Source organism: Hemiscyllium ocellatum, chromosome 35, assembly GCF_020745735.1.
Source record: "Hemiscyllium ocellatum isolate sHemOce1 chromosome 35, sHemOce1.pat.X.cur, whole genome shotgun sequence".
NCBI lineage: Eukaryota > Metazoa > Chordata > Chondrichthyes > Orectolobiformes > Hemiscylliidae > Hemiscyllium > Hemiscyllium ocellatum.
The window spans coordinates 10780795-10806943 of NC_083435.1; the positions used below are offsets into that span (position 1 = coordinate 10780795).

At 44.9% G+C, this 26149-nt stretch overlaps 1 protein-coding gene across 1 annotated transcript; it reads left to right on the plus strand.

Annotated features, from left to right (window-relative positions):
• The first annotated feature begins 844 nt into the window (after positions 1 to 844).
• LOC132832834 (zinc-binding protein A33-like) lies at positions 845 to 26149 on the plus strand. Its single transcript, XM_060851009.1, has 6 exons — positions 845 to 1255; positions 1491 to 1586; positions 1680 to 1913; positions 2625 to 2647; positions 3728 to 3843; positions 25252 to 26149. Exons 1-6 carry the CDS (start codon positions 845 to 847, stop codon positions 25800 to 25802), a joined length of 1431 nt encoding a protein of 476 aa, XP_060706992.1. The 3' UTR covers positions 25803 to 26149.

Below are 26149 nucleotides of genomic sequence, written 5' to 3' on the forward strand. Positions count from 1 at the left end.
ATTGCCGTCCAGGTACAGCAGCGAAGGGTCACCAGACTTATTCCCGGGATGGCGGGACGGTGTCCAATGGCGAGAAACTGGGCAAACGGAGCCTGTATTCTTGTGAGTTTTGAAGAATGAGGGGTGTTGAAGTTGACATTTACAAAATGCTTAAAGAGCTGGACAGTGCTGCTTCAGGTAAAAACAATGACTGCAGATGCTGGAAACCAGATTCTGGATTAGTGGTGCTGGCAAAGCACAGCAGTTCAGGCAGCATCCAACGAGTAGCGAAATCGACGTTTCGGGCAAAAGCCCTTCATCAGGAATACAGATGAGAAAGGGCTTTTGCCCGAAACGTCAATGTTCCTGCTCCTCGGATGCTGCCTGAACTGCTGTGCTTTGCCAGCACCACGAATCCAGTGCTGCTTCAGGTAAGATATTCCCCCCGGGGCTGGAGATTCCTGAACCAGGGCCCAATTTAAACATAAGGCGGTTGTCACTTCAGTCTGAGATGAGAAGAATTTTGAATTCCCTTGGATGGCTGTGAATCTTTGTAATTCTCTACAGAGAGGGGCGTGAGAGATCACTCTTTCAGTATGTTTCAGGAGAGAGGTCACTCATTTCTGATTACCAACTGCATTCAGGGTTATTTGAATGAGGAGGGTAAAAGGTACTGGAGTAATCGATCAGACAGAATCATGTTGAATGGTGGGGGTTGAATAGCCGAGACCCGTTCCGATTTCCTGTAATCAGTCTCTGAGTATTGCAGTGAAATTCCTCGGGGAAACGCTGAACTGAACGTGTTCACCAGCACAGGAACATTGAAACTGAAAGCGGTTTGAAACAGGAAGTACTGAGGGTGAACATGGCTTCCAGACAGCAGGGAGAGAGTTGGACCGAGGAGACAATTTGTCCCATTTGTCTGGATTTCTTCACCGAGCCGGTTATACTGGATTGTGGACACAACTTCTGCCGCTCCTGTATCACCCAGAGTTGGGAAAAGAAGGAGATAAACTCCTGCCCGGAATGTAGAGAGGAGTTTCCGGAAAGAAACCTCAGGGTAAATCGGGCCTTAGCGAATCTGGCCGAGAAAGCTCGAAAATTAAAGCTGGATCCGAAAGAGAAGGAAAGTAAACCTCACTGTGAGGTACATCAGGAAGAACTGAAGCTGTTTTGTGAAACTGACAGGAAATTGATCTGTCTGATTTGTAGAGATTCACGTGAACACAAAACTCACAACTTCTTTCCGATCAGCGAGACTGTTGAAATCTACAAGGTAAACATTGTATTTTGTAATCGATATTTCTAAGCAGCTTTTTCAGACAATTCTATGAGACACATCTGGAGCAGGGGAGACCCGGACCCTCCGTCAGGGACCACAGACAGGAACTCTATCGCTGACAGGACTCCCCAGTAACGTTCGTCTACTCTGAAATATTGTTAAAAAGGGTTTTTTTGTCACATTTTCAGGGGAAACACTTTAAAAATGTAATTTTATTTTCCAATGCCAGGATCAACTGAAAACTTCCTTAGATTCTCTCACAGAGAAGAAATCGGCGGTTCTACAAACGGAACTGACCCAGAAACGGAAGATTTCCGAAGTGAGGGTGAGTTCTCCCTGTGCTGATTTTCTGGGATCTCGGTTAGTTTTGTTCCCTTTATCGCGGGACATTAATGAGGTTTCACATTTCATTTGGTAGGAACAGGCGAGCAGTCTGCAGACCCACATCACATCCGAGTTCTCTAAAATGCACCAGATTCTCACTGAGAAAGAGCAGCGTTTACTCAGAGATCTCAGGGAAGAAGAGGAGAGGATTGTAGAACCAATGGAGAAAAACCTTCGAGAGATTCAGGAGAATTTAAATTCCATTGAAGAGGAACTCTCAAATTTACAGAAACAAATGGAACAAAAAGACGAATTGATGTTTCTGAAGGTGAGGGAAGATATTGCAGGTTATTTCAGACAGATTTCGGACATGATGACAACTGTAAAAATAATGTGGGATTTAGTGTAAAAGAGTGAACTGATCTTGTGGCTGTCCGGGCGTTTCTGCCGTTGTCACTGAAGGGTCAATGTCCCAAAACGTTCACTCTGATTTCTCTCCACAGATCATTCCAAACCTGCTGAGATTTTCCAGTAATGTTGTTATTTTTGTAACTGCTGCCACAATGTCTACAGATTCTCGGGAATACCGACATACTCCCGGGAATGGTTTGTGATGTTTTTAGTTTTGTTATTATCTCCGTGTTCCCCAAGTTTAATGATCTCCTGGAACTCCCATTGTAATCCAGTTCCAGTTCCATGTGGAGTGTGTGGGTGTTTCTGGTACGGTGGGAGTGAGAGTCACTGTGTCTGTGAGCGGAACTGATGGTCAGTTCCAGTTTATTTTAAAGCAAAAGAGAAAATGCTGGAAAATCTCAGCAGGTCTGGCAGCATCTATAAGGAGAGAAAGTGCTGACGTTTCGAGTCTAATTGACCCTTTGTCAAAAGCTTTTATCCAGTTTATTTTACCCTCTCCTCAATCTTCCTTCCAAAATGTATCACGTTACACTTCCGTGTTGTGTCTGTTCATTTCAGCAGCCTGTCTGTCTCCTCCTGAAATCTGTTACTGCCATCCTCACTGTTTGTGATTCATTTCTTTCAGGAGGAAGTTTGTCGGAAGAGAAGGTAGGACATGCTCTTTACTGAAACTCTGCCCAGTTTGCTCAGTAACTCAGGGACGGGCTGTTTTGGGGTTATTTCCTGGTTATTGTCGCCGCTTTAAAGGGTTATTCATGGGATAACATTTCCTCCGGTTATGGCTCACACGCGAGTGTTTTTATAATAAGAAGCTTATTGCAGTGTTAAGACAGTGTTAGATTTCATAAAACTGTTCTGCAGTATTGTTAGCAATGAAAAGATGACTGTAAATAATACAGCCTGGTTCTCAGGATGATTTTGGCTGTGTGTGTGTGACTGTGACTTTGAGAGACACACATTCCAGGGAATGGCCTGTCCCTGCATGGATCCTAACCAAACGCAGACAGTCAGAGTTTGAAGGGAAATCATTTTTGTTTCACCTTTTACAACACTAACTTGCACCGTAGCCTTCATTAAGGGAACAATAAATGCAAAATGAAAAAAAAGTATTTAATTAGTGTAATGTAACGTACGTTGGAAAGTATAGAAAATAGTCACTGAGATATTAACCCAGATGATTGGTGTGGGATTTAATGCGTCTTAAAGGGGAATGAGGAATAGAGAGATGGAGAGGTTCAGGAAGGGAATTCCAGAGCTGAGGGTCTCGGCAGCTGAAGGTCCAACCTCCAATGAGGGGAGAGACTAAAATCAGAGATGGTCAGGAGGCTGGAAGTAGAGGAGCAGGATTCTCGGAGGGTTGTGGGACCCACGTATTACACAGTTGGACATGAGGCTTTTAGATGTTTCAGGAATTTTTCTCTGTTCCACAAGCTCTGTTTATAATACAGCAAGAGGATGGAGGGAATGTTCATCATCTCCATGGTGTGTGATGTCTCAGTAACTGATCTGTTATCAGGACATGGGCCTTTCTCTGGACCTGAGGGTTTCCAATCCTTACCCATGCATTATCGAATTCTGTTTGGGTCAGTTATAAAGATAAGATGAACATTTCACTTTCTAGCTCATTGACTGAAACACAAACAAATGCTGAAAGATTGAATATTTAAATCATTTCATAAATATTCCAACAAAGCAGAATTTACAATGTCATCTGTTTAAGACTTACAGGGTTAGTGCGGAGAAGAACACACTCACAGCTGCTGGTGCCTCTTTATCTCTCAAACAGTTCACTTGCCCTTTGCTGTGCACAGTCTGGAGAGAAACAATACACACCATTTATCCAGGTAAACGTGTATATTCATTTTCCTGTTGATAACCGCAGTTAGATGAGATGAGATACCCTATAGTGTGGTAACGGGCCCTTTAGCCCAACAAGCCCACACCGACCCTCCAAAGGGTAACCCATCCAGACCCATTTCCTGCTGACTAATGCACCTAACACTATGGGCAATTTAGCATTGTCAATTCACCTGACCTGCACATCTTTGGACTGTGGGAAGGAAACTGGAGCACCTGGAGATAACCCATGTAGACACAGGGAGAATGTGCAAACTCCACACACACACGTCCGAGGCTGGAATCAAACCCAGGTCTGCAAACCACGAGCCACTGTGCTGCCAGTTGTGCATAGAATCTGAGGCCCCGGTTTACATCTTCACATCGCGAGTTGTTGATTCTGGGAGGCTCTCTCTGGAAACAGTGTACTTACTGTGGGTGGATTTCGACGAGTCTCTGAAGCCATCAGCCCTGTGTGACAGAGCAGTGAAGGGCTCTGTCTAACCAGAGGAATAACACATGGAAACAGGATTTCTGGAGGAGACAAGGCTGGCTCCATCTGGAGTGACATTGGAGGAACAGTGTTTTCTCACAATATCAGTGAGACATGGAGACATTAAAGAGCCAATATTGACAGGCACATATCTATTGGAGGTTGTGTGAGAAACAAAATCAGAAGTTGCTTGAAAAGTTCTGCTGGTCTGACAGCATCATAGAACATAGAACAATACAGTGCAGAACAGGCCCTTCGGTCCTTGATGTTACGCTGGCCTGTGAACTATTCTCAGCTCGTCAATTCGTCGGAATTGATAAAATTTTCTAATTCCCAACTAGAGATGGAGGCAGCATTAATGTTATTATTTATATACTGGAGAAAGATTTGTGGTTGGAGGCCAGAATAGGACTGGATCAAGAATGTTCCACATACTCACAAAGAGACAGGCATAACTAGGACCCATGTGGGTACCCATGGTCGCCCTATGTCCTGAAGAAAATGAGGGGAGTAAAACGAGAAATTGTTGAGGGTGTGGATGAGCTTGACCAAGGGGAGGAGGGTGGTGGGGGGTGGGGTCAGTTCAGGCCTTTGTTCCAGGAAGAAGCGGAGAGCCCTGAGATCATCCTGGTGGGGGATGGGGGTGTAGAAGGATTGCACATCCATGGCGAAGAGGAAGTGATCAGCAGGCTTCATAACGAAGTCAGGGTTGGATTTAAGAGCACTGCCTCCAAGCTGACAGTCCATCACCCCCACACAGCTCACTTCTACCTCCTTCCCAAAATTCACAAACAAATTCATTGTTTCTGCCTGTTCCTGCCCCACAGAACTCATCACTTCCTACCTTGACTCAGTTTTTTTCTCCCCGGTCCAATCCCTGTTGACAGGATGGTCTCAGGGCTCTCCGCTTCTTCTTGGAACAAAGGCCCACACCATCCCCAACCCCACCACCCTCCCTCCTTGGCCGAGCTCACCCTGAACTAATTCTCTTTTAACTCCCCTTATTTTCTTCAGGTCAGAGGGGTGAGCATGGCCCCCAGTTATTCCTGTCTCTTTATGGGATACGTGGAACATTCTTGCTTCAGTCCTATTCTGGCCCTTCCTCACAACATCTCCCCCAATAGATTGCTGATATCATCAGTGCTACCTCCCTCTCTAATTTGGAATTCGATAAGATTTTTGATTTCAATTCCAGCTCCCATTGCACTCTCACCTTCACCCGGTCCATTGCTGACTCCTCCCTTCCTCAAATCTCTGTTTCCATTTCTGGGGATACACTGGCCACAAAAAAAGCCATTGACTCCCAGTTACCTGGGCTATACATCGTTACGTCATGCTTCCTGTAAAGACTCCAAACTATTCTCCCAGTCCCTTTGTCTCCATCACATTTGTTCCAGTGGTGCCAAGTTCAACAAAAGAGCCGTGAAAATGTCCACCTTCTTCCTTACTGAGGTTTACCCAGCACTATTGTTGTCAGAGCTCTCAACTGTGTCCAAACCATCTCCCACATTTCAGCCCTCACCTCCTCTCTTCCCTCTTGCAACAGTGATAGGATTCCCCTTGTCCTTACCTGCCAACTCACCAGCAACTCCAACCAGAAGATCATCAGCCACCATCTCCAGTGAGATGCCACCATCAGACATCACGCAGCTCCAATTCCTTGTCAGCCATCCACAGGGACAGTGCCTTTGGGACATCCTGGCTACTCCTAATACCCCTCCAACAGCCTCATGGCAGATTCCCTTGGAATGCAAGAGGTGTAACATCTGTCCGTTTACCTCCTCCCTCCTCAGTCAGCAAGGGCTCTAATGTACCTTCCAGCTGAAGCAGCAGTTTACTTACACTCCACACAATCTTGTCTGCTGCATTCCCTGATCACAATGTGGTCTCCTCCACATTGGGGAAACAAAGAATAGACTGTGTGATCACTTTACAGAACCCTTGCTTTGTATTTTTTTTCCGCAAAAAAAACACCCTGAGCTTCCAGTTGCCTGCCATTTTAACCCATCACCCTGTTCCCTGGCCAACATCTCTGTCTCAGGTCTGCAGCAGTGTTCCTGCAAAGCTCAGTGCAGACTGGAAGAACAGCACCTCATTTTCTGCTTGGGGACACTGCAGCCTTCCGGATTCAATATGGTTTCAATGACTTTAAGGCCTGAGCTCTGCCATCTACATATGCTAACCCACACAGCCAGGTCTTGTTTCCACAGACCTGAAGACAGTAAGGACAGAAGATGCTAGAAGTCAGAGTCAATAGAATATAGAGCTGGAAAAGCACAGCAGGTCTGACGGTGTTGAGGAAGCAGGAAAGTCGACATTTTGGGTCAGGATCATTCATTAGGATTCACCAGTCTGACCACTTGTTATTACACACCACCCATTGTGATCCATTAACAGAATCCACTAACAGCTCCTCACCCTCCAAACCATATCATTATCCAGTCCTTTATCTATCTAACGGCTCTTCTCTCTCTTTGGGCTCTATTTCTAACTGTTGTTTACTCCTTATCCCCTCCTCACCACCCTATCTTCTGTACATAAACCAACATTTTCCAAGCACCATCAGCACTGAGGAAGGGTCACTCGATCCTATACATTAACTCTGATTTCTCTCCATAGATGCTGCCAGACTAGCTGAGCCTGATATCGGTTTAACATAGTCACATATTAAACAAGACAGAGATATTTGTAAACTTCCATAAGGAAGCATGAAAAGGCAGTTTGCAGATAGTGAGGCTGATAGAATCATAGGATCCCTTTAGTGTGGAAGCAGGCCATTTAGCCCATCGAGTGGACAACAACATTCTGAACAGAATCCCACCCAGATACAAGCCCCAGTATATCTCTGTAACTCCATATTTCCCATGGCTCATCCAAAAAGCCTGTGCATCCCTGGACAATATGGACAAAAATTGCATGTCTTTGGACTGTGCAAGAAAACCCATGCAGACATGGGAGAACAGTCAAACACCACACAGACAGCCACCTGAGACTGCAATCAAACCCAGCTCCCTGATGCTGTGAGGCAGCCACGTGGTCAATATTGTGAGTAATCTCAAGTGAACTGTGCCAAGAATCCGATTAGAGTCCCAATTCAGTCTCAGGGTTCTGATTCAATGCAATGTTCATGGTCAGTTTTTCAAGGGTTTGGGATGGGTGGTCCTGAAAAAAATACAGGCAATTGGGAAGTTGCTATCATTTCCAGGTCAGGGAAGGGTGTGATTTGGGATGTTAGGAATATATGGGGAAATGGAAATCAAAGAAGCAATGAATTGCCAGATGAATAATTAACTCAACTCCTAGTAATGGAAAAATCATTACAGAGGTGGGTATGATAAATCAAATTGTGTTCAAATATCACCCATGTGCCCACATATGACCCAAAGAGCTTCTGAACCATTGAAGTGTTTTAGTGGAATATTCCCTGTTGTAATGTAGGAAATGAGAGAATCAATATGGGAACTGTGAGGTCACAGAAGTAGCGTTGGGATGATGAGAAAGTCATCAGTTTTGATGATATTGTTTGTGGTGTTAACGTTTGGTGACACCAAGGGAACTTACACATTGTTTTGTTTCTAATAACGATGCAGGAGAGAAAGAAGTAGGTCCTCGAGGTTAGTAACATCTGGATTACTCCCAGTACCATGTGGTAGTGACAGCAGGAATAGGAGGATAGGGCAGATTCATGTGTGGCCAAGGAACTGGTGTGAGGAGCAAGGATTTACATTTTTGAACCATTAGGATCTTTGTGGGGTAGAAGTGAGCAGTATAAGAAAAATGGGTTGTACCTGAATTGAAAGGGTCCAATATCCTGGTGAGGAGATTTACCAGAGTAACTTGGGATAGTTTAAACTAGTAAAGGGCGGGTGGGTGTTGATGGGACCCAAACAGATAGTAAGAACAGAAATAAGACTGAGGCTGGTGTTGTAGATAAAGGGAGCAAAGTAAATATTCAAGGTAGGCAGGACAATGGCAAAGAATGAGGTAAATCTGAGAAATTAAACTGCATTAAGTTTGACGCAAGAGGCCTGACAGCAAAGGCAGATGAATCTAGGGCATGGTCGGGAACATGGGACTGGGATAACATTGTTATTAGCGATGAAACATGGCACAGGGCATGGCAGAACTGGCAGCTTAATTTACTGGGGTACAGATGTTAGAGTAAAGATGGAAAGGGAAGCAAGAGAGGAGGGGTGTGGCATGTTTGGGTAAGGATACCACTAGGCCTATACTTAGGGAGGATTTTTTGCAGCAGCAGTGGGAGTAGTGAGAACGAGGATAAGGTGGCTGCTGGGAAAGTAAATTAATCCTTCAATGGGAAAAGTGGAGGCTGTTTAAGGAGCACTTGTTGTGAGTGTTGGATAATTTTGTCCCACTGAGACACACAAGGAATGGTAAGGTGAAAGGAGCGTTGGATGATAAGAGCAATGGGATTTCTTGTCACCAGGAAGAAGGAAGCTTACTTAAGGTTGAGGAAGCAAAGATCTGGCACAGCTTTAGAGGATTACAGGGGAATTAGGAAATAACTCAAAAATATACTGAGGTGAGCGAGGAGGGGCACAAAAAAGCCTTGGCAGGAAGGATTAGGGAAAACCTAAAGTCGTTCTGCACTCAGTAAAAAAAATAAGAGAATGATCAGAGAGAGGGTAGTGCTGAGAAGGGATAATGGAGGGATCTTATGATTGGAATCTGAAGAGATGGGGACGCCGTAAATAAGTTTTTTGCTTCAGTATTCGCGTGAGACAGGGACCTTGTGAATAGTGAGAACACCATGGACCAGGTTAATAGGCTTGAACAGATGGATATTAAGGAACTGAATATGCTAGAAACTTTGGGAAGCATCAAGATAGATAAGGGCCCAGGGCCAGACTAGATATATCCAAGGTTATTACGGGGTGTGAGCAATGAGATTGGTGCACCTCTGGTGATGATCTTTGCATCCTCAATCTGAACAGGAGTAGTACCAGCTGATTTGAGGGAGGTGAATGTTGTTCCTCTGGTCATGAAAGGGAATAGGGAAACCCCTGGGAATTACAGACCAGCCAGTCTTACATCTGCGTTGAGCAAGTTACTGGAAAGGATTCGGAGAGATAGGATTTATGACTATTTGGATAAACATAGTTTGATTAGAAGTAGTCAGCATGGCTCTCAGAGGGGCTGGCCATACCTCACTAATGTCATTGAGATCTTTGAGGACATGATGAGACAATTTGACGAAGGTCGAGCAGTGGATGTGGTGCATGTGGATTTCAGTAAAGCATTTGATCAGGTTTCCCACAGTAAGCTCATTCAGAAAGTTAGGAGGTATGGAAGACAGCCAAATGTGGCTGTCTGGATACAGAATTGGCTGGCCGAAAGAAGAGAGTGAGTGGTAGTGGATGGAAAGTATCCCACCTGGAGGACGGTGACCAGTGGTATTGCACAGGGATCTGTTCATGGGCCTGTACTCTTTGTAGTATTTATAAATGACTTGTACGAAGAAGCGGAAGTGTAGGTTAGGAAGTTTGCTGATGACACAAAGGTCAGTGGTGTTGTAGATAGTGTCAAGGTCTGTTGCAGGCTGCAACATGCATTGACAGGATGCTGAGCTGGGCTCAGAATTGGCCAATGGAGTTCAACCTTGATAAAGGTTAGGTTGATCTTAGATTAAGATAAATGCTCAGCACGGCATCGTGGGCTGAAAGGCCTGTACTGTGCTGTACTGTTCTATGTTCTATGATATTCCTGGGACACCATCCAGAAAAGTTATGTGGGTGTAATGAAGAAATAAGAAAAGGATGATTATCTCTTTTGGATTGTCATATAGGCCCTCAAATAGTCAGTGGGAAATTGAGAAGCAACATGTTGGGAGAGCTCAAATATCTGTTAGATTAATAGGGTTGTAATGGTCCTGAATGTCAACATTCACCGGTAGTTTACTGTGGAGAAGGACACAGAACTTGGGAAAGTAAATAGTGACGTCTTGAAGAGTCCATATGACAGAAGAGGAGGTGCTGCAGGTTCTTAAACTGCATTAAGGTGGATAAAGTCCCCAGAACATGATTACGTTTATCCCAGAATTTTGTGGGAAGCTGAGGAATAAATTGATGGGCCAATTGCTGAGATATTTGTATCATTAACAGCCAAGGGTGAGATGAGGCAAGGCTGGATGATACTTAATGTGCCATTATTTTAAAAAGGTTGTGAGGAAAACCCAGATGAATGGGGAGACTGATGTCACTGGTGGGTAAGTTGTTACAGGGGATTCGGAGGGACAGGATTTACATCCATTCGGAAAGGCAAGGAATGATTAGGATAGTCATCATGGTTTTGTGCATGGGAAACCTGAATCATTGGGTTTGAGTTTTTGAAGAGGTGACAAAGAAGATTATTCTCAGACTCTTTCAATTCCCTCACTCTCATACTCTCTTCCCTTTCTATCCCACAACGCCCATTCCTGTCAGTTCCCATTGTTGTTATTCTCACCCTCAGCATTATGCTCCCTTCTACCTCACTCTCTCTTCTGCCCCACACTCCAATATTATCTCTCCCCTCCGCCTGGCACTGCTATTACATTGATGTTCCCTCTAAATCATTTCCCAACTATACGTCCCCATTATTCTAATTGTTAATAATCTCATATTCTTCCCTCCCACACTGTATCACACTTCTTCCTCATTTTTATTCTCATTTATCCTTGTCCATCCATCTTGTCTGGATATCAATAATACAAGGACGTTCACATCAACATAGGTAACCATAAAACAAAATAAAGAACTGTGAATGCTGGAAATCTAAAACCAAAACAGAATATACTAGAAAAACTCAGTAGCTCTGGCAGCAAGTGTGGAGAGAAAGCATAGTTAATGTTTCTGATCCAGTGACACTCCTACAGAACTGGATTGTAACTTGAAAAAGGTGGTTTCTAACCTGAAGATAGGGTGTCTAGGTTTGGCAAGAAATAAAAATCAGTGGAGACAGAGCCCAGAAGGAGAGAAAGACAGCAGACAAAGGGATGGATAACGGTGAGCCAGGAGGACAGAAAAGCTGACAGTGGGGACGATAAGGAGGTGAAATAGGACTGGCTGTGCTGAAAGTAGCCCAAGTCATGACAGAGCCTGGGGTGTCCGTGGGGTTAAAGGACATGGAAGGAGGTATTCAGGCCATAACATTATTGAACTCAATACTGAGTCCTGAAGGCTACAGATTCCCCATGTGGGAAATGAGGTATTGTTCTTCCAGATTGAGGCTCAGCACAAACTGGAAGAACAGCGTTTCATTTTCCACTCAATTGAGGCCACATGGAAAGAACTTTATCAAAGTTGGGAATTACATTGTTCGCAGTGGACTGTAGACCCAACACAGTCAGAAACAGATTAATCACTGATATGTAGCAAATCTCAGAGAAGTGCAAGAACAAAATGATAATCATCTCAGGGGAATTCAGCTTCCCCAGGATGAACTGACACAGGCAGATTGTGAAGGGCTTAGACAGGACAGAATTCTTAAAATGTCTCCACGTGATCTTTTTAAGGCAATGTGTAGAAATTCCAACAGGAGACAGGGCAGGGCTGGAACAGCTGAGATTCACCAAGATGTTGCCTGGGCTGGAGTGTTTCACCTCTGAAGACAGACTTGATTGGCCAGGGATGTTTACATTGAAGCAGAGAAGGCTGAGGGGAGAACCTGATGAAGGTGTAGAAAGTTATGAAGATTATAGACTGGATACAGGAGGGTACTTTTCCCCTTAATGGAATGAGCAAGAACAGGTGCATAGATATAAGAGAAAGAGCAGGAGTTTTCAATGAGAATTAAGGATGATACTTGTCCCCAGATGGCGGTCAGCATCAGGAACTCACTGCCTGAGAGGAGACAGAAACCTTTGCAACATTTAGGAAGTTATTCAGATGGAGTGATAGATTCACACAGGTTGGAAACAGACTCTTCCATCCAATCAGTCTGCAGTAACCTTGTCCCATTTGCCAGCATTTGTCCCATATCCCTCTAAAACCTTCCTATTGATGTAGGTGCCTTTAAAAGTTGTAATTACAACAACCTACACCACTTCCTCTGGCAGCTTATTTCATACATGCACAACCCGCTGCGTGAGACAGTTACTGCTTGAGTTCTTTTTCAATCTTTCCCTTCTCACCTTAAACCTAAGCCATCTAGCTGTGCAGTCACCTACCCTGGGAAAAATACATTAGCTATTCACTCTATCTATGCCCCTCATGGTTTTATAAATCTCTATAAGCCCACTAACCTCTGGCATTTCAGGGAAAAAAAGCCCCAGCCTATTCAGGCACTCCCTATAACTAAAACCCTTCAGTCCCAGCACACCTCTGCAAATCCTTTCCACACACTCTCAAGCCTCACAACATACTTACCCCATGGAAGGGTAACCAGAACCACAGTCCAATGTGCCACACCAATGTTTCACACAGCCACAACTTGACTCCCCAACCCCAACACTCCAACCAATAAAGGCAAATGTGCCATAATCCCTTGTTACCACCCTGTCCATCTGCAAACCTGCTCCAAGGAACTATGCACCTGCTCCCCCAGATCTCTCACTCAGCAACATTCCTGATGGCCACACAATCATCTGTATTAGTCCTGGTCTGGTTTGCCCGACAAAATGCAACACCTCCCATTTATCTAAATTAAACTCCATCTGCCACTTTTCGGCCCATTTGCCCATCTGATCAAGGTCCCGTTGCAATCTGAGGTAATCTTCTTTGCTGTCCATTTGATGATATTTTTGTGTCATCTGCCAACTTAGTAAACATGCCTCCTATATTCACACCCAAGTAATTTATATACATGACCAAAAACAGTGGGACTCAGCACCAATCCTTGTAATATACCACTGGGGACAGGCCTCCAGTCTGAAAAGCAACTCCGAACATCACCCTCAGTCTCCTACCTTCAAGCCAATTTTGTACAAATTGGCTAGCTCCCACTGGATCCCATGTGATCTAACTTTATGAACCATCAAGTCGACCCTCTGGAACCTTGTTGAATGCTTTGCTGAAGTCCATATTGACAATGTCTACTGCTCTGCCTTCATCAATCTTCTTTGTTAGCTCTTCAAAACAAGACACGATTTCCCACTGACAAGGCCATGTTGACTATTCCTAATAAGTCCTGCCTTTCCAATTGCATGTAAATCCTGTCCCACCCTCTCCAATAACTTACTTACCATTGACATAAAGCTCACTGATCTGTAGTTCCCTCACTTTTCCTTACAGCCTTTCTTAAATAATGGCACCAAATTAGCCAACCTGTATTTCTGCTATCTCAGCTGTAGATGTTGATAATACAAATATGTCAATAAGGGCTCCAGCAATCTCTTCCCTAGTTTTTGCAAAACACCTGATTGGATCCTAGAGATTTACCTAGCTTTGTATAATTGAAGATCTCCACAACACATTCTCTTCTGTAATATGAACTCTTTACAAGACATCACTATTTTCCCCCCAAGTTTCCTAGCTGCTGGGAAATGGAATAGAAGTTGATAGTCTCTTGATGACCAGCTTGGTCACAGTGGGCTAAAGGACTTAATTTGATTCTGTGTTACTGTATTGCTATGTCGGTTGGTTAGCTCAGTTGATTGGACAGCTGATGCGGGATACACAGTAACAGTGCAGCTTCAATTCCTACACTGTGAAGATTTAGTCTTCTCATCCATGCCCCTGCAGTGAGGGATGTTGATGCTGATAATAAACTCACCACCAGCCTTCTCTCTCTCAGAGCAGACAGCAGCCTTTGATTGAATTCCCTATTGTATGGAGACAGGCTATTCAGCCTAACAACTCCACACTGACCCTCCGACGAGTAACCCACCCAGACCCATTCCGCTACATTTCCCCCTGACCAATGCACCTGACACTATGGGCAGTTGAGCATGGCTAATTCACCTAACCTGCATATCTTTGGAGAGTGGGAGAAAACCCACGCAGACATGGGAAGAATGTGCAAATTCCACAGAGACAGTCACCTGAGGCTGGAATCGAACCCAGGTCCCTGGCACTGTGATGAAGCAGTGCTAACAACTGAGCCACTGTGTCACCCCTTGTCAACCTCACATTCGTTTACTCTTATGACTCAAGAAGTGGACTCACCAATTGTCCCTATGAATAAAAGGTGGCATTTTTACTGCTTTGTTCGTCTTATCATCTCGACATTAAGGTTAACCTCCCATTAACCTTCTGAATTACTCACTGGTCCTGCATACTAACGTTTTCTGACACATGCACTGGAACACCCAGATCACTCCATGTGCACAATTCTGCAGGTTTAAAGTACCAATTTGAGTTGGGTCAGGGAAACCCTGATAGACTCAACCTATAACCTCTCTTGGTTCATCCTGCAGATCATACTCTGTGGTAGTCTGGAGGATAAAAATTTTTACAGACGGCTTAGTTCAAATCATTACCTTTATTGACCAATAGCATCAAATGTTACATTATAACAGAGATATCTACAAGCCGGGCTTGAGCTAAGGTTCTAAAACATTTAGCAGAGTAGCAGTGCCACCTCTTACCCTAAGAGCTCACTCAGGCTACTCCCATTCTTCCTGCAAACAAGCTGTCTTTATGCAGACTTTTATATTAAAATTACAAAAATGCCTCATGTTCTTCATCAGATAAGCAGCAATAAAATGGCAAAAGTTTGCACAGGAACAGAAACTCATTGACAGGTCTGAGTACACTTGACCAATTAAGTTACATGCACATCAAAGTGGGAACTCTTGATCAAGTCAGGCCAAATAGTCAATTGCTTTGGCTAATACTTCGAAACAAGAGACTAGTCTAAACTAAGTGGGAAATGCTCAGTTACTAGCTCCAGTATCACTGTCCTACAAAATGTTTTTTTCTTTGAAAATCAACTTAAGATTCCCAGAATGCAAATTGAATTAATAACATTCCCAGATCTCGAGCTCCAAGCGACAACACAGAAACATTCAATCCATGACAAGCCAGTGTTCACTCAGATCGGACCACAAAGAGTTAACCTATCCACCAGCTTCCATCCTGTCCGTCTGCCCGTTTGTCCGTCTGCCCGTCTGCCTGTCTGCCTTTCTCTCTCTCTCTCTCTCTGTTTTCCTTGAACCCTTCAGTCAGTGAATGTAATTTACAGAAGAATGTTTTCCTGGCCTCTAAAGGTTAATGAGACATTCACTTTCCAGAACAGTTAAGATGGTGGAGCTGAGCTTCATAAGTTCAAATCTGCTCAGTGTGATATGCACAAAAATGTATCAGGATTGTTCTATTACATGCATATTCAACTCAGCTTATTAGATTACAAATGCTTTTCCTATTGAGTATGAGTTTTGATAAGATTCTTCAATATTACCAGACTTTTAGTTATCTGATATCTAACTGTGAAATATGTGCCCCGGCATGAGAAGGAAGCACTGCCATACATTTCACAAGTGAACAAATGTTAGCACCTTATTTACACCAATCCATTGACACCAAGAGCAGATGTCCCCAAATCTTCTGAACAAAGACCCCCCACCCCAGCCTGTGGTCAAGCTGTTTGTCACATCTCCTTAACTGATGTGTAAGGCTACCAACTTTCTCATTCACTCCTTTTATTATTTCATGATAACAATACAGCATATATAAGCACAATTAGTCCATTCAGTCCATTTGGATTTTTATAAGTCGAGGGTGTCTTCTGGCAACTCATCGCCCAGAGGAGCAGAGTCAGAAAGATACCTGATTTCAGCATAAAAGTTTGAACATGGAGTTAGAGGACTGAACAAAGTTTGATTAACAAGATTCTTCTTTGGCTAAGGCGAAATGCAATACACAGTTCATTTCACACATAAGCGGACAACAATGTATATTTCTGGCATGAAATCAAGGATTATCAGTGCGCCCCACACGAACCACCCACACAGTGACCATAGCCAGCAGATAGGACTTCATCCACATGAGTCGGTCGATGGTGGGGTAGGTATCTTCCGTGCATCTTGACTTGTTTGTTAATGACATCTGTGTCATATACAATGTCTTAAGAGAAATCATCAATGTCGGTGCAACACTGTGGGCCAATGACAGAACATTGCCTCCTTCTTTTGCGAGAAGGATATCTCGCACTAATCAATTCTGAAGCGTTATCTCTGTATTACTTTGCTCATTAGTTTCAGTGCGTGGGCAGTTGAGTTGGCCAATTTTTCAACGTTGTATGCAAGGTCGCCTTGCTGATCTAGGGCCATCTCAACACCCTAGCCTGGAATAAGGCCTCCCATCAATCTCAACCACCAGGTTTGTTGATGGAAGAAGTAATGCAAGTCTCCTTTTGTTTTTCCTCTAAGTTTTGTCCCAGAATAATTCATATATTAGTGAGCTTTCCATTCATCATTTACTTTAGGTATTTTATGGTGGAGGGCAGAAAGTGGTAAGCTGTGCACGAAAGCACAGTGTCCATACCAGTCATTAGGTAATATATGGGTAGGCCTTGTTTTCACATAGCGAATGAAGGCTAAGTGGAGTTCTGAGGGTGCACTTCTGTGAGTGAATGATGAGTTCAATCAGAATGAGGACTGAATCTCGTAAACAGTGGGTGTTATCAAATGTTCAGTTATCCAAGTGTATTAGCGGATGGAGAGTAGGAGTATAACCAGTGTCTTTTATAACATTTTTACACAGTACTTGCTTCACTTGCCCCATGTCATGGGTACTGGAAGTTCTTTCAGTGCACCATTCTAACAGTGGAACAATGTAAACGTTGAATCCTTTAGGTTTGTTAGTGCACTTCACACAGTGACGTGCTTCTTCTACCAAATGGGTTTGTCAGCACAGGTGGGGGGTTTGCATAAGTGGGTGAGTCTTATTCATATATTGTACATCAGAATGATGGAGCAGTGAGCAGACCACACATGGATCAGGGTGTTTAGCTTGAATAAAGAAACCATTGGCAACAGAAAGGGGATTAGGGCGCATCGTATTTTTGGTCTTGCTTCACCTTTCCAGCTTGGCTTGTGAACAATCAGTAGCTACTAATTACGGAAGCTGTATAAAGGTACATCTGCCAGTAGCGATAGGTTGGATAGGAGAAGGTTCTGTCAAGAAGGTATAGGTTGACAGTATCAGAGCAATATATGCCTCAGAGTTCTGCAATTTCGGCATTATGTGTTCAATACTACAATTCGTATGGTTCATTTTGGGAGAGGAACAGACAAACATTTCAAAGTAACATTTTTCGGCTGATGGAGTGGATGAAATTATGGAATCATTCCATCTCATGACAACTGGCATTGATGTATTGTGAGGGTGACAATAATGTCGAAAGTGATGTTTGGATGTGTCACATGTGAATAGCTTAAGTAAGTTTCAGCTGGCAGCTGCATTCATAGCTTCTGACAGTATTGGCACAAGTTTCATGGAGCTGAAAAATTCTATCTTCAGGTGGAGCGGTGGGGAAAAATAATACACTCATCGTCATCGGAGCATCGTGAACCACCAATGCCAATGCCAGTGTAGCTGTGATTACATTGGCATTCTGCACCTAAATTGTTGGTTTTGTTTCTGCAAGTAGCATTGGGGTGACAAGTGGAACACATTGGTGTTCTCACAGTATCAAGGGTAGTGTTCAGAATTGCAATAGAGGTCACAAAATAGGTAGTGGTGAGCAGAGTGAGTGTTGTTAATTTCTGCTGTTTCATGGTCATCAGGGTTGTCTTGTCATGAGTGGTAATAGTGACATCTGTGATAGTGATGTTGGTAGGTGATGATATGGTCATCAGTGTAGGGGGAAGAGCCATTGATAGGCATCTAACATTCTCATTGTTTTGCCATGTGGCATGCTCCAAAGTATTATTGAGATTGATATAGTTAATTCCTGTGACATTGTTCATACCAACAAATGTACTTCTCAATTTGATTCATTAGCATTGACACAGATTCCGTTCAATCACATTGGCGGTTTAGCCAGTCAGAGATATTGTAGATGGACAGATTACATCTGGGCACATGTACATGGGTTGGGTTTTCATCGGATGATCACACTCATACTAACACAGGTAGACTATCCTTTATCCAAAATCTGAGATGCTCCAAAATTCAGAGGTTTTTCATGGAGTTTTTTTCTCATTAACAAGGTTGAATGGCATGCAAACAGCTAACCGACCTCCACACCCACTCAATGTGTGTCACTCAGATGTGACATGGGGGGACGTGGCCCGGGACGTGGCCCAAAACTGACAGGCCACAGTCTGTATCAAGGCCGTTTTACTCACAGTGAGTCTGCTCTTCAGTAAGGTGTCTAAAATTTCACCATCAAATTGTCACTTAGTCTGATATTCAAAAAATTCTGAATTCTGAACACCAGCTCGTCCCAAGCATTTCTTATATTAAAAAGAGCAATCAAGAGTACTTGCAGCCAATTAAGGCCTGTTTCATCCCCTCACTTTCTAAGCTGGCCTTTGAAAGTACCATTGGCTCTTTCTACAATTCCCACTTCTTGGGTACAGTTGGCATACTGGAATTTCTGATTCATATTCAATCTCTTACATATTGACTTGTTTAGCTCCACACAGAATTAGAGACCTTTATCGGAAGAGACCGTTACTGGTATTCCAAACCTGGATATGATTTCCCTTAGTAGAATTTTACAGGTAGTTTTTGCTGTGCAGTCAGTACAGGGATAAGCTTCAATCCATCGACTAAATACATCAATAATCACTAAGCAATACTCTAAAGGATCTTACTCACATCAATTGCACAGACCACTGCTTAATAGAGGCCGGCAATAATCCAATCTGACCTATTAGATTCACCCGGATGCATAAGCATGAGTTATTCCATTGGGTATGGTTATTCCATTGTAAAATTTCTAAAACTTACTCAATTTTTCAGGGAAATAGCACATTCTAAGAGATTAAGTCTTGGGACGCCGCTCTGTAAATGGTCCTAATCCTATTAATAAAATGAACAAATCCTTAGGAATTCTTTTCATAGTCTGGAGCCTTATTGATGATGCCAGAGCATTTGTGATGCTTCCAAGGTTGGTAAAGATTAACAAATGGATTTTGTCCCTGATTCTGGCCAAATGGGTTTGGGACTCTTCTCCTCAGTAAATTTCCCTTTGGCCATTTTATATCAGGGTGAGTGCAAGGACTAACATTAACGCCCTTAAACATTGATTGTAATTCATTAGTGTCTTTAGGACTCATTTGTCGTGGGGAAATGGCACTCAAAGGTACATTCTCAGGGTTCCCTTCATGTCTTAATTTTAGTTGATTTCTAGTGCGGGTGGCAATGGGATTATGGTAACTTTTATTATCTGAATTCTCATTATGCTGGACAGGAGAGGCAAATGAGGTGAAAAGAGTATGGGCTTTGGCACGTTTGTCCTCAGAAAGGAAGGGGGTTTAAGGGGCTTTTGTTTCGTAACACGTGTTTGTTTTGTTCATACTACGGATGGGTTTCATGGATAACCCTGTTGGGGAAGCAGAAGATGTCAGTTAACAGGGAGGAGATCTCCTCCTCTGAATCCAATTCAAATTCCTTGCCCGCAGGAGAACTCTTGTCCTCTAATAATGGGCCTTTGGGATAGGGGGATATAAGGAGTTGTCCTTGTTGTCCGTCTGGTCTAGCACGGCTGCAGCTGCAGTCTGATTTTTATTTACCGGTTTCCCTCTTCTTTGGGACCCCTTGAAATCTCAGATTAGGTTGTGGTTCTCTGTCTTTATTTTTGTGATTTTTTTTACTCCAGCCAACTCGAATTCTGTTTCTAAATCTTGTGCATCATTTTCTTTTGTTCTGTCCAATCTAATTCAAATCCTTCCTCAGTTAATGGACTGATACTCCCTTTAGTACAGTTTTGTCTCCATGATGGCTGCATGGATTTTTTCCCATTTCTCTTTAACTATACTTTTCCACACTGATATGGCTTCTTTCTTTTTACTCCCACAATCTTTTTTCCACATCTCTTGGTCAACTTCCATGAGGAGACTTAGATCCTGTGTGCCTACCAGAGGCCAGTCCTTATTCTGTTGGGCAGCTGCACTCTGAACTGTTTCTCATAATGAGGATACATCCTCACTAACTCTGTTAATGGACATTTGCCTTCTATATTATCTAGGATAAAACCTATATTTATCCTACTTATTGTATACCTTCACAAAATTCTTACCGTTGTCTCTTACCTTCACAAAGTCTCTGTTTTTAGGGCCTACTTAAATGATCTCATTTGGGGTTCTATCAGGGTATGTGAGAGTGAAATGGGGGACGCAGCACACAAAATGTAGACAGGCAGCAACAAAGGTATAACCTTGCCTTGTGGGCCCATTGGTCTCGAATCTGACCTTTAGTTGAACTCTTCTTTTCCAGTTTCACTAAAACCATACCCATGCTCAGAACACCAAGTTGTTAAAATACGTATTTGAGACAGCTCAGGGAAACCCTGATATACTTGACCTGTAAGCCTCTCTTGGCTTGTCCTAGAAATCATACTCTGTGGTAGTCTGGAAGATAAAACTCTCACAGTTTCGTTTAAATCATTACCTTTATTTACCAATGGCATTACTGTTACATGACAACAGAGATACCTACAAGCCGGGCTTGAGTTAAGGTTCTTAAACCTTTACCAGAGAAACGGCGCCAGCTCTTATACCTAAGAGCTCTCTCAGGCTACTCTCCTTATTGAGTATGGCTTGACTAATTCAGCTACATGCAGATCAAAGTGGGAACCCTTGATCAAGCCAGGCCAAATTGTCAATTGCTTTGGCTGGTACATCATAACAAGAGATTAGTCTAAGGTATGTGAGAAAGGTCATGACGTAACCTTGCTCAGCTAACATGTCCAGTATCATTGTCCTACAAAATGGCTTTTTCTTTTAAAATTATCTTAGATTCCCAGAAATTAAATTCAAAACATTCACGGAGCTTGAGCTCCAAGCAACAGCACACAAACATTCAATCTATGACAAGCCATGACAATCCATCAGTGTTGTATGCATGAAAATGTATCAGGATTGTTCTAGTAAGAACATATTCCACACACTTTATTAAATGAAAAATTATTTTCCTACTGACTACGAGTTTTGTTAAGGTACTTCGATATAACCAGAATTTTAGTTATCTAACATCCAACTGTGAAATATGCACAATCTTCTAGCCCCCAAGGACGAAGTACTGCTACACATTCCACAAGTGAACAAATGTTATCACCTTATTTACGCCAATCCATTGACATTAAGAACAGATGTCCCCAATTCTTCTCAACAAATGTCCCCTGCCCACCCCACCACACCCTGTGGACAAGCGCTTTCCTGCAGCTCCTGAGCAGATGTGTAAGGCTACCAACTTTCTCATAATGCTCCTTGTTTTTAAAAATCTTCCTTGTGAAGACTCCCTTCCCACTCACTTCACTCAGGCCTCACACTATCCCCATTCTGTTACCCCACAAACTCCCATCTACTATCCAGAGGTTGTCCCACCACCTCACCCTTGCCTACCTGTCTCTCTTTCTTCTTCTTTCCTTCTTCAATCACACTCACTCCTTCCGGCAAAGCAACCCCTTTTGATAATGCACCATCTCTCTTATACTTCTTAATTTACTCCTCTTCTTCACACTTCCCTCCACCACACCACACTACTCATCCCTCCCGTCTCCCTCCATGCTCCCACTTCAATGTCTCCGCACCTCCATCCTCTTACTCTCATATCCACTTGTCATCATTCTTCCCACCCTCACTCACACTCGCCCCTCATTTTCTCTTCCAACTCATTCTTCTATCACTCCCCCACCTCACTCCAACTCCTGACAGTCACATCCCCCGTCTCTTCACTCCTCACCCCACACTCTCGGCCTCCCCACACACATCTCCATTTGTCTGTCTCCTCCCCTCTCTGATTCTCCTCCTATAAGTCATTCTCCTCATGTTCATTCCCCCTCCCAATCTCCTTCGCTGCCAATTTCCCTCTCCTTTTCCTTTACCTTCGCCTCTGCCCTCCTCTACAATCATGTCCTCACACACAGCCCAGCTCTTTATTCACCCCATCACTCTCTCCCAGTTTCCTTGTCCTATCCCTCACTGCATTCCCCTTCTGTCTCCATACAGGCCCCACATTCCTCACCCTCCATCCCCATCACTCTTCCATGGATCTCACTGTCCACTCCCTATGTCAAAGCAATACTCCCATTTGGTCTTCCATCCAACTCTCTCCTGTTCTCATTGTCTCCCTTCTGCTCACTCACTCTACTCTCCCTACCGTCACCTCTTCCACTCCCTCTCTGCCCTCCTGCTCACTCTCCATTCACTCTTCCCTCTCATTCACTGTCCCTTCTAGCTCAGCTTCCCATCCCGGTCACCCTCCCCTCAACTCATTCTCCTCCTGGTTTGTACCTGCCATTTACGATTCCTGAGGCCAAATAACCACTCACTTTTCCACATTCACCACATCCATGCCTGTCTCTCAACTGTTCACGATTCAGTCCTCCCCCACCCTTCCTTAATTGTCCAACATTCACAATTCCCTCTCCCCCGCCACCTCACTCTCCAATCCTCACTTTCTTGTCATTCCATATCCCCCCTTACACTCTGGTTGCCCACACTCTCTGACCTCCCTCCCCATCAATACCCACTCACTCCATCCTGCTCTCCCCTTTCTCCTCAATCTCACAGCAATCTCCAGCTCACTCCTCCCACCCTCTCAGCTGACTCTTCCCTCTCCCTCACTATCCTCTTGAGCACAGCTTCCCAATCCGGTCAGTCTCCCCTCAGCCTCTCTCTGCTCTCACCCTCTGCCTCACACTGTCCCTCACTCCCATCTCACATTCACTCTCCCCCAATCCATTCCTCCATAATCGCTCTGCCATGATTACCCCCACCCCTGACTCTCTCATCCCTTTTAATCTTGCCTCCTCACACTCTCCTTCCCCTTCACTCTCGCCTCCAATTCTCTTCCCCTGCACCTCATCCTCAAATTCACTCATGTTCTCCACATTCCACTGACTTCCTCAACTTCCGAGACCCCACCGCCTCCTTCCTTTTAAACACCCAACCTATACTCCCCTCATCTTTACTCTCCACTTCCCCTCACAGACTCTGCTTCATCCTCCAATTCACTCACCTCCAGAATCCCCACAAAACATTATTTTGTGAACCTCTCACTTTTACATATGTATGAATTCCCTGTACTCTTAACACTTCACTCCCCCAATATACCTTGTCCCTCCCTGTCACTCACTCCCCTCTCCCACTCACTCAGCCCTCTCATGACCAAAAGGAACCTATATTTCTCCCCTCCAGCTCAGCCATCCCTTCCTCCTCACTCTCCCCTCCCTTTCTCTCTTCTCCTCACTCATCGCATCTCCATCCCTCAACCCTCCCACTCACTCTCCCGATCTCTAAACCTCAAAGGTCCACTTATTTTGCAGACCTCCTGTCCTCACCCTCCCTTTCTATACTGCTATTCGCTCTCCACTACCCCATCTCAAACAGTCCCCTCTCCTCACAAAACCTCCACACGCTCTCTCACTTCTTATGCAGTTTCCAATCATTTCCTCTTCCATCACATTCCCTATCTCTTCACTGTCCCATTCCCTGCCCTGAAGTTACAAACCTCCTACTCATTTCCTCCCAATCTCCATCATGCTCCCCTACTCCTTCCCCAAACTCTCCCTTACAAATGCGACCTCGCCCTACCCTCCCTCAGTCTCCCCACTCCCTTGTTGTTCATCACTCCTTCCTCCTCTCACCATCCCAATTCCCACCCACTCACATCACCTCACTCTCCCTTTCCTCTTGCATTAACCAACTTTCCACTTCCTGTCCCCTCTTGCCCCAATCTCCCTTTCCCCTCACCCTCATGTTCCTTTCATCTTGTGATCGCACTTCTCTCCGTGCTCTCTTCCCCATAACTCTTCTGTTCTTTCATTCTCCCCTTGCTCTTCCTCTCCCTTAAACGTTTCATCACGCTCAATCTCCTACTCACTTTCCCCTCCTAATTTTTCTCTTTCTCCTGGACCTAGCCATCTGCCCTTCCAGTCCACACCCCTTCCCTCTCGCTCAGTCTCTCCTCTCCCTCACGCCTCCCTCTCCCCACTCCACCCTGTCCATTCTGTTTACTCTCACTAACCCCTTTACTCTCTCCCATACCCCTCACTCTTCCCGTCGCTCTCCTGTCCCCCTCAAGGCCCCCACAATCTGACACTCCCCTGTACTGTCCCATATCCCCTTGTTCTCCCCTCACTCTCCTTCCCCACCCCCTGAGTGGTTCATCTCCCTCCGCTTCTGACACACTCTCTGCCCCTCACTCTCACCTCACCTTCTGCTTCAGTTTACTCTCCCCAGCGCACGCTAACCTGTGCCACTACCATCCCTACAATTTCCCCTTCTTCTCCCCACTCCACCTGGCTCCCCAGTTGATATTGCACTTCCCAACCTATTCTCTCCCTCACTTTACGTGTTCCCAATGCTCTCACGCAAGTATTCAACCCTCCCATTGCTCACCCCCCTCCAAGCTCCCCCTCATTCTCCACACCTCCCTCTTATACCACCCCTTCACTCTGTCCTCCGATCTCTCCCACTTCTCCTCACTCTCACCCACATCTCCTCCTCTCTTTAACCTTCCCCTCCCTCCTGCGATACGGTTAAAGTTAGGGTTTTGTTCTTCCTGTGTCCTACATTTCCCACCCACTCCCCTCCAAATGAACTCTCCCCTCCCTCACTCCTCCCTCCCCATCCTTCCGTCTTACCCATCCTTCCTTCTCATCCCCCCATTCTCGTTACTCACTGCACTTTCTCTCACTTCCCTTTCTCTGATCCTCTCCTCCTTCAAACTCCCCTTTTCCAGGTTCGCCTTATCTCCCCTTCACTCCCATCCCCCTCTATCGCTCATCCCCTCACTCCCTGCGCCCCTCACTCTCCCTGGCCTCTCTCTCGGTCCCTCTCTCTGACGGTGTTATTTGATCTCTCCCCCAGCTCCAGCCTCTCTGACTCTGGATCCGAACACAGCGCATCCCCACCTCATCCTGTCTGAGGACCGGACCAGTGTGAGACTCGGAGACACAGAGCAGCCGCTCCCTGACTCCCCGGAGAGATTTGATTCCTGTCTCTGTGTCCTGGGATCAGAGGGATTCACATCAGGGAGACATTACTGGGAGGTGGAGATGGGGGAGAAGACATGCTGGGGTCTGGGAGTGGCCCGAGAGTCTGTGAAGAGGAAAGGGAGGATCACCCCGAGCCCGGAGACTGGATTCTGGATTGTGTGGCTGTTACCCGGATGGGATTATTTTGCCGCCACCTCCCCCTCACGGACCCCCCTCTCCCCGAGTGTGAATCCCCGGAAGATCGGGGTTTTCCTGGACTATGAGGGTGGACAGGTGTCATTTTACAATGCGGACACCATGTCCCATCTCCACACTTTCACCCACACTTTCACTGAGAGGCTCTTTCCCATCTTCTGTCCGGGAGGGAATGACGGCGGGAAAAACTCCGCCCCGCTGACAATCTGCGGGATTAAAGGGCACTGACAGATCCATCCCATAATTTCACCCCGTCCCCCTGCCTCCTGCCAGCTGTAAACTGATGGGGGTCAGTCTCAGTCTGGGGGAGAGAGGAGGGGGAGAGAAGAAACATATAGAAGCTCAATTGTAGAGAGGGACTGACTGGGTAGAATGGGCTGTGAGCTGCAGGAAACCGGGGACCTTCCTGCCTGTAATGTTGCTCCACAGGCGGGAGGTGGCGCTACATGATGGTGTTGGAGATGAATCAGTCAGTGGGTCTCAGACTGGGCTATGGGGAGTCTTTGCAGGGGGAGAAAGTGAGGCCTGCAGATGATGGAGATCAGAGCTGAAATATGTGTTGCTGGAAAAGCGCA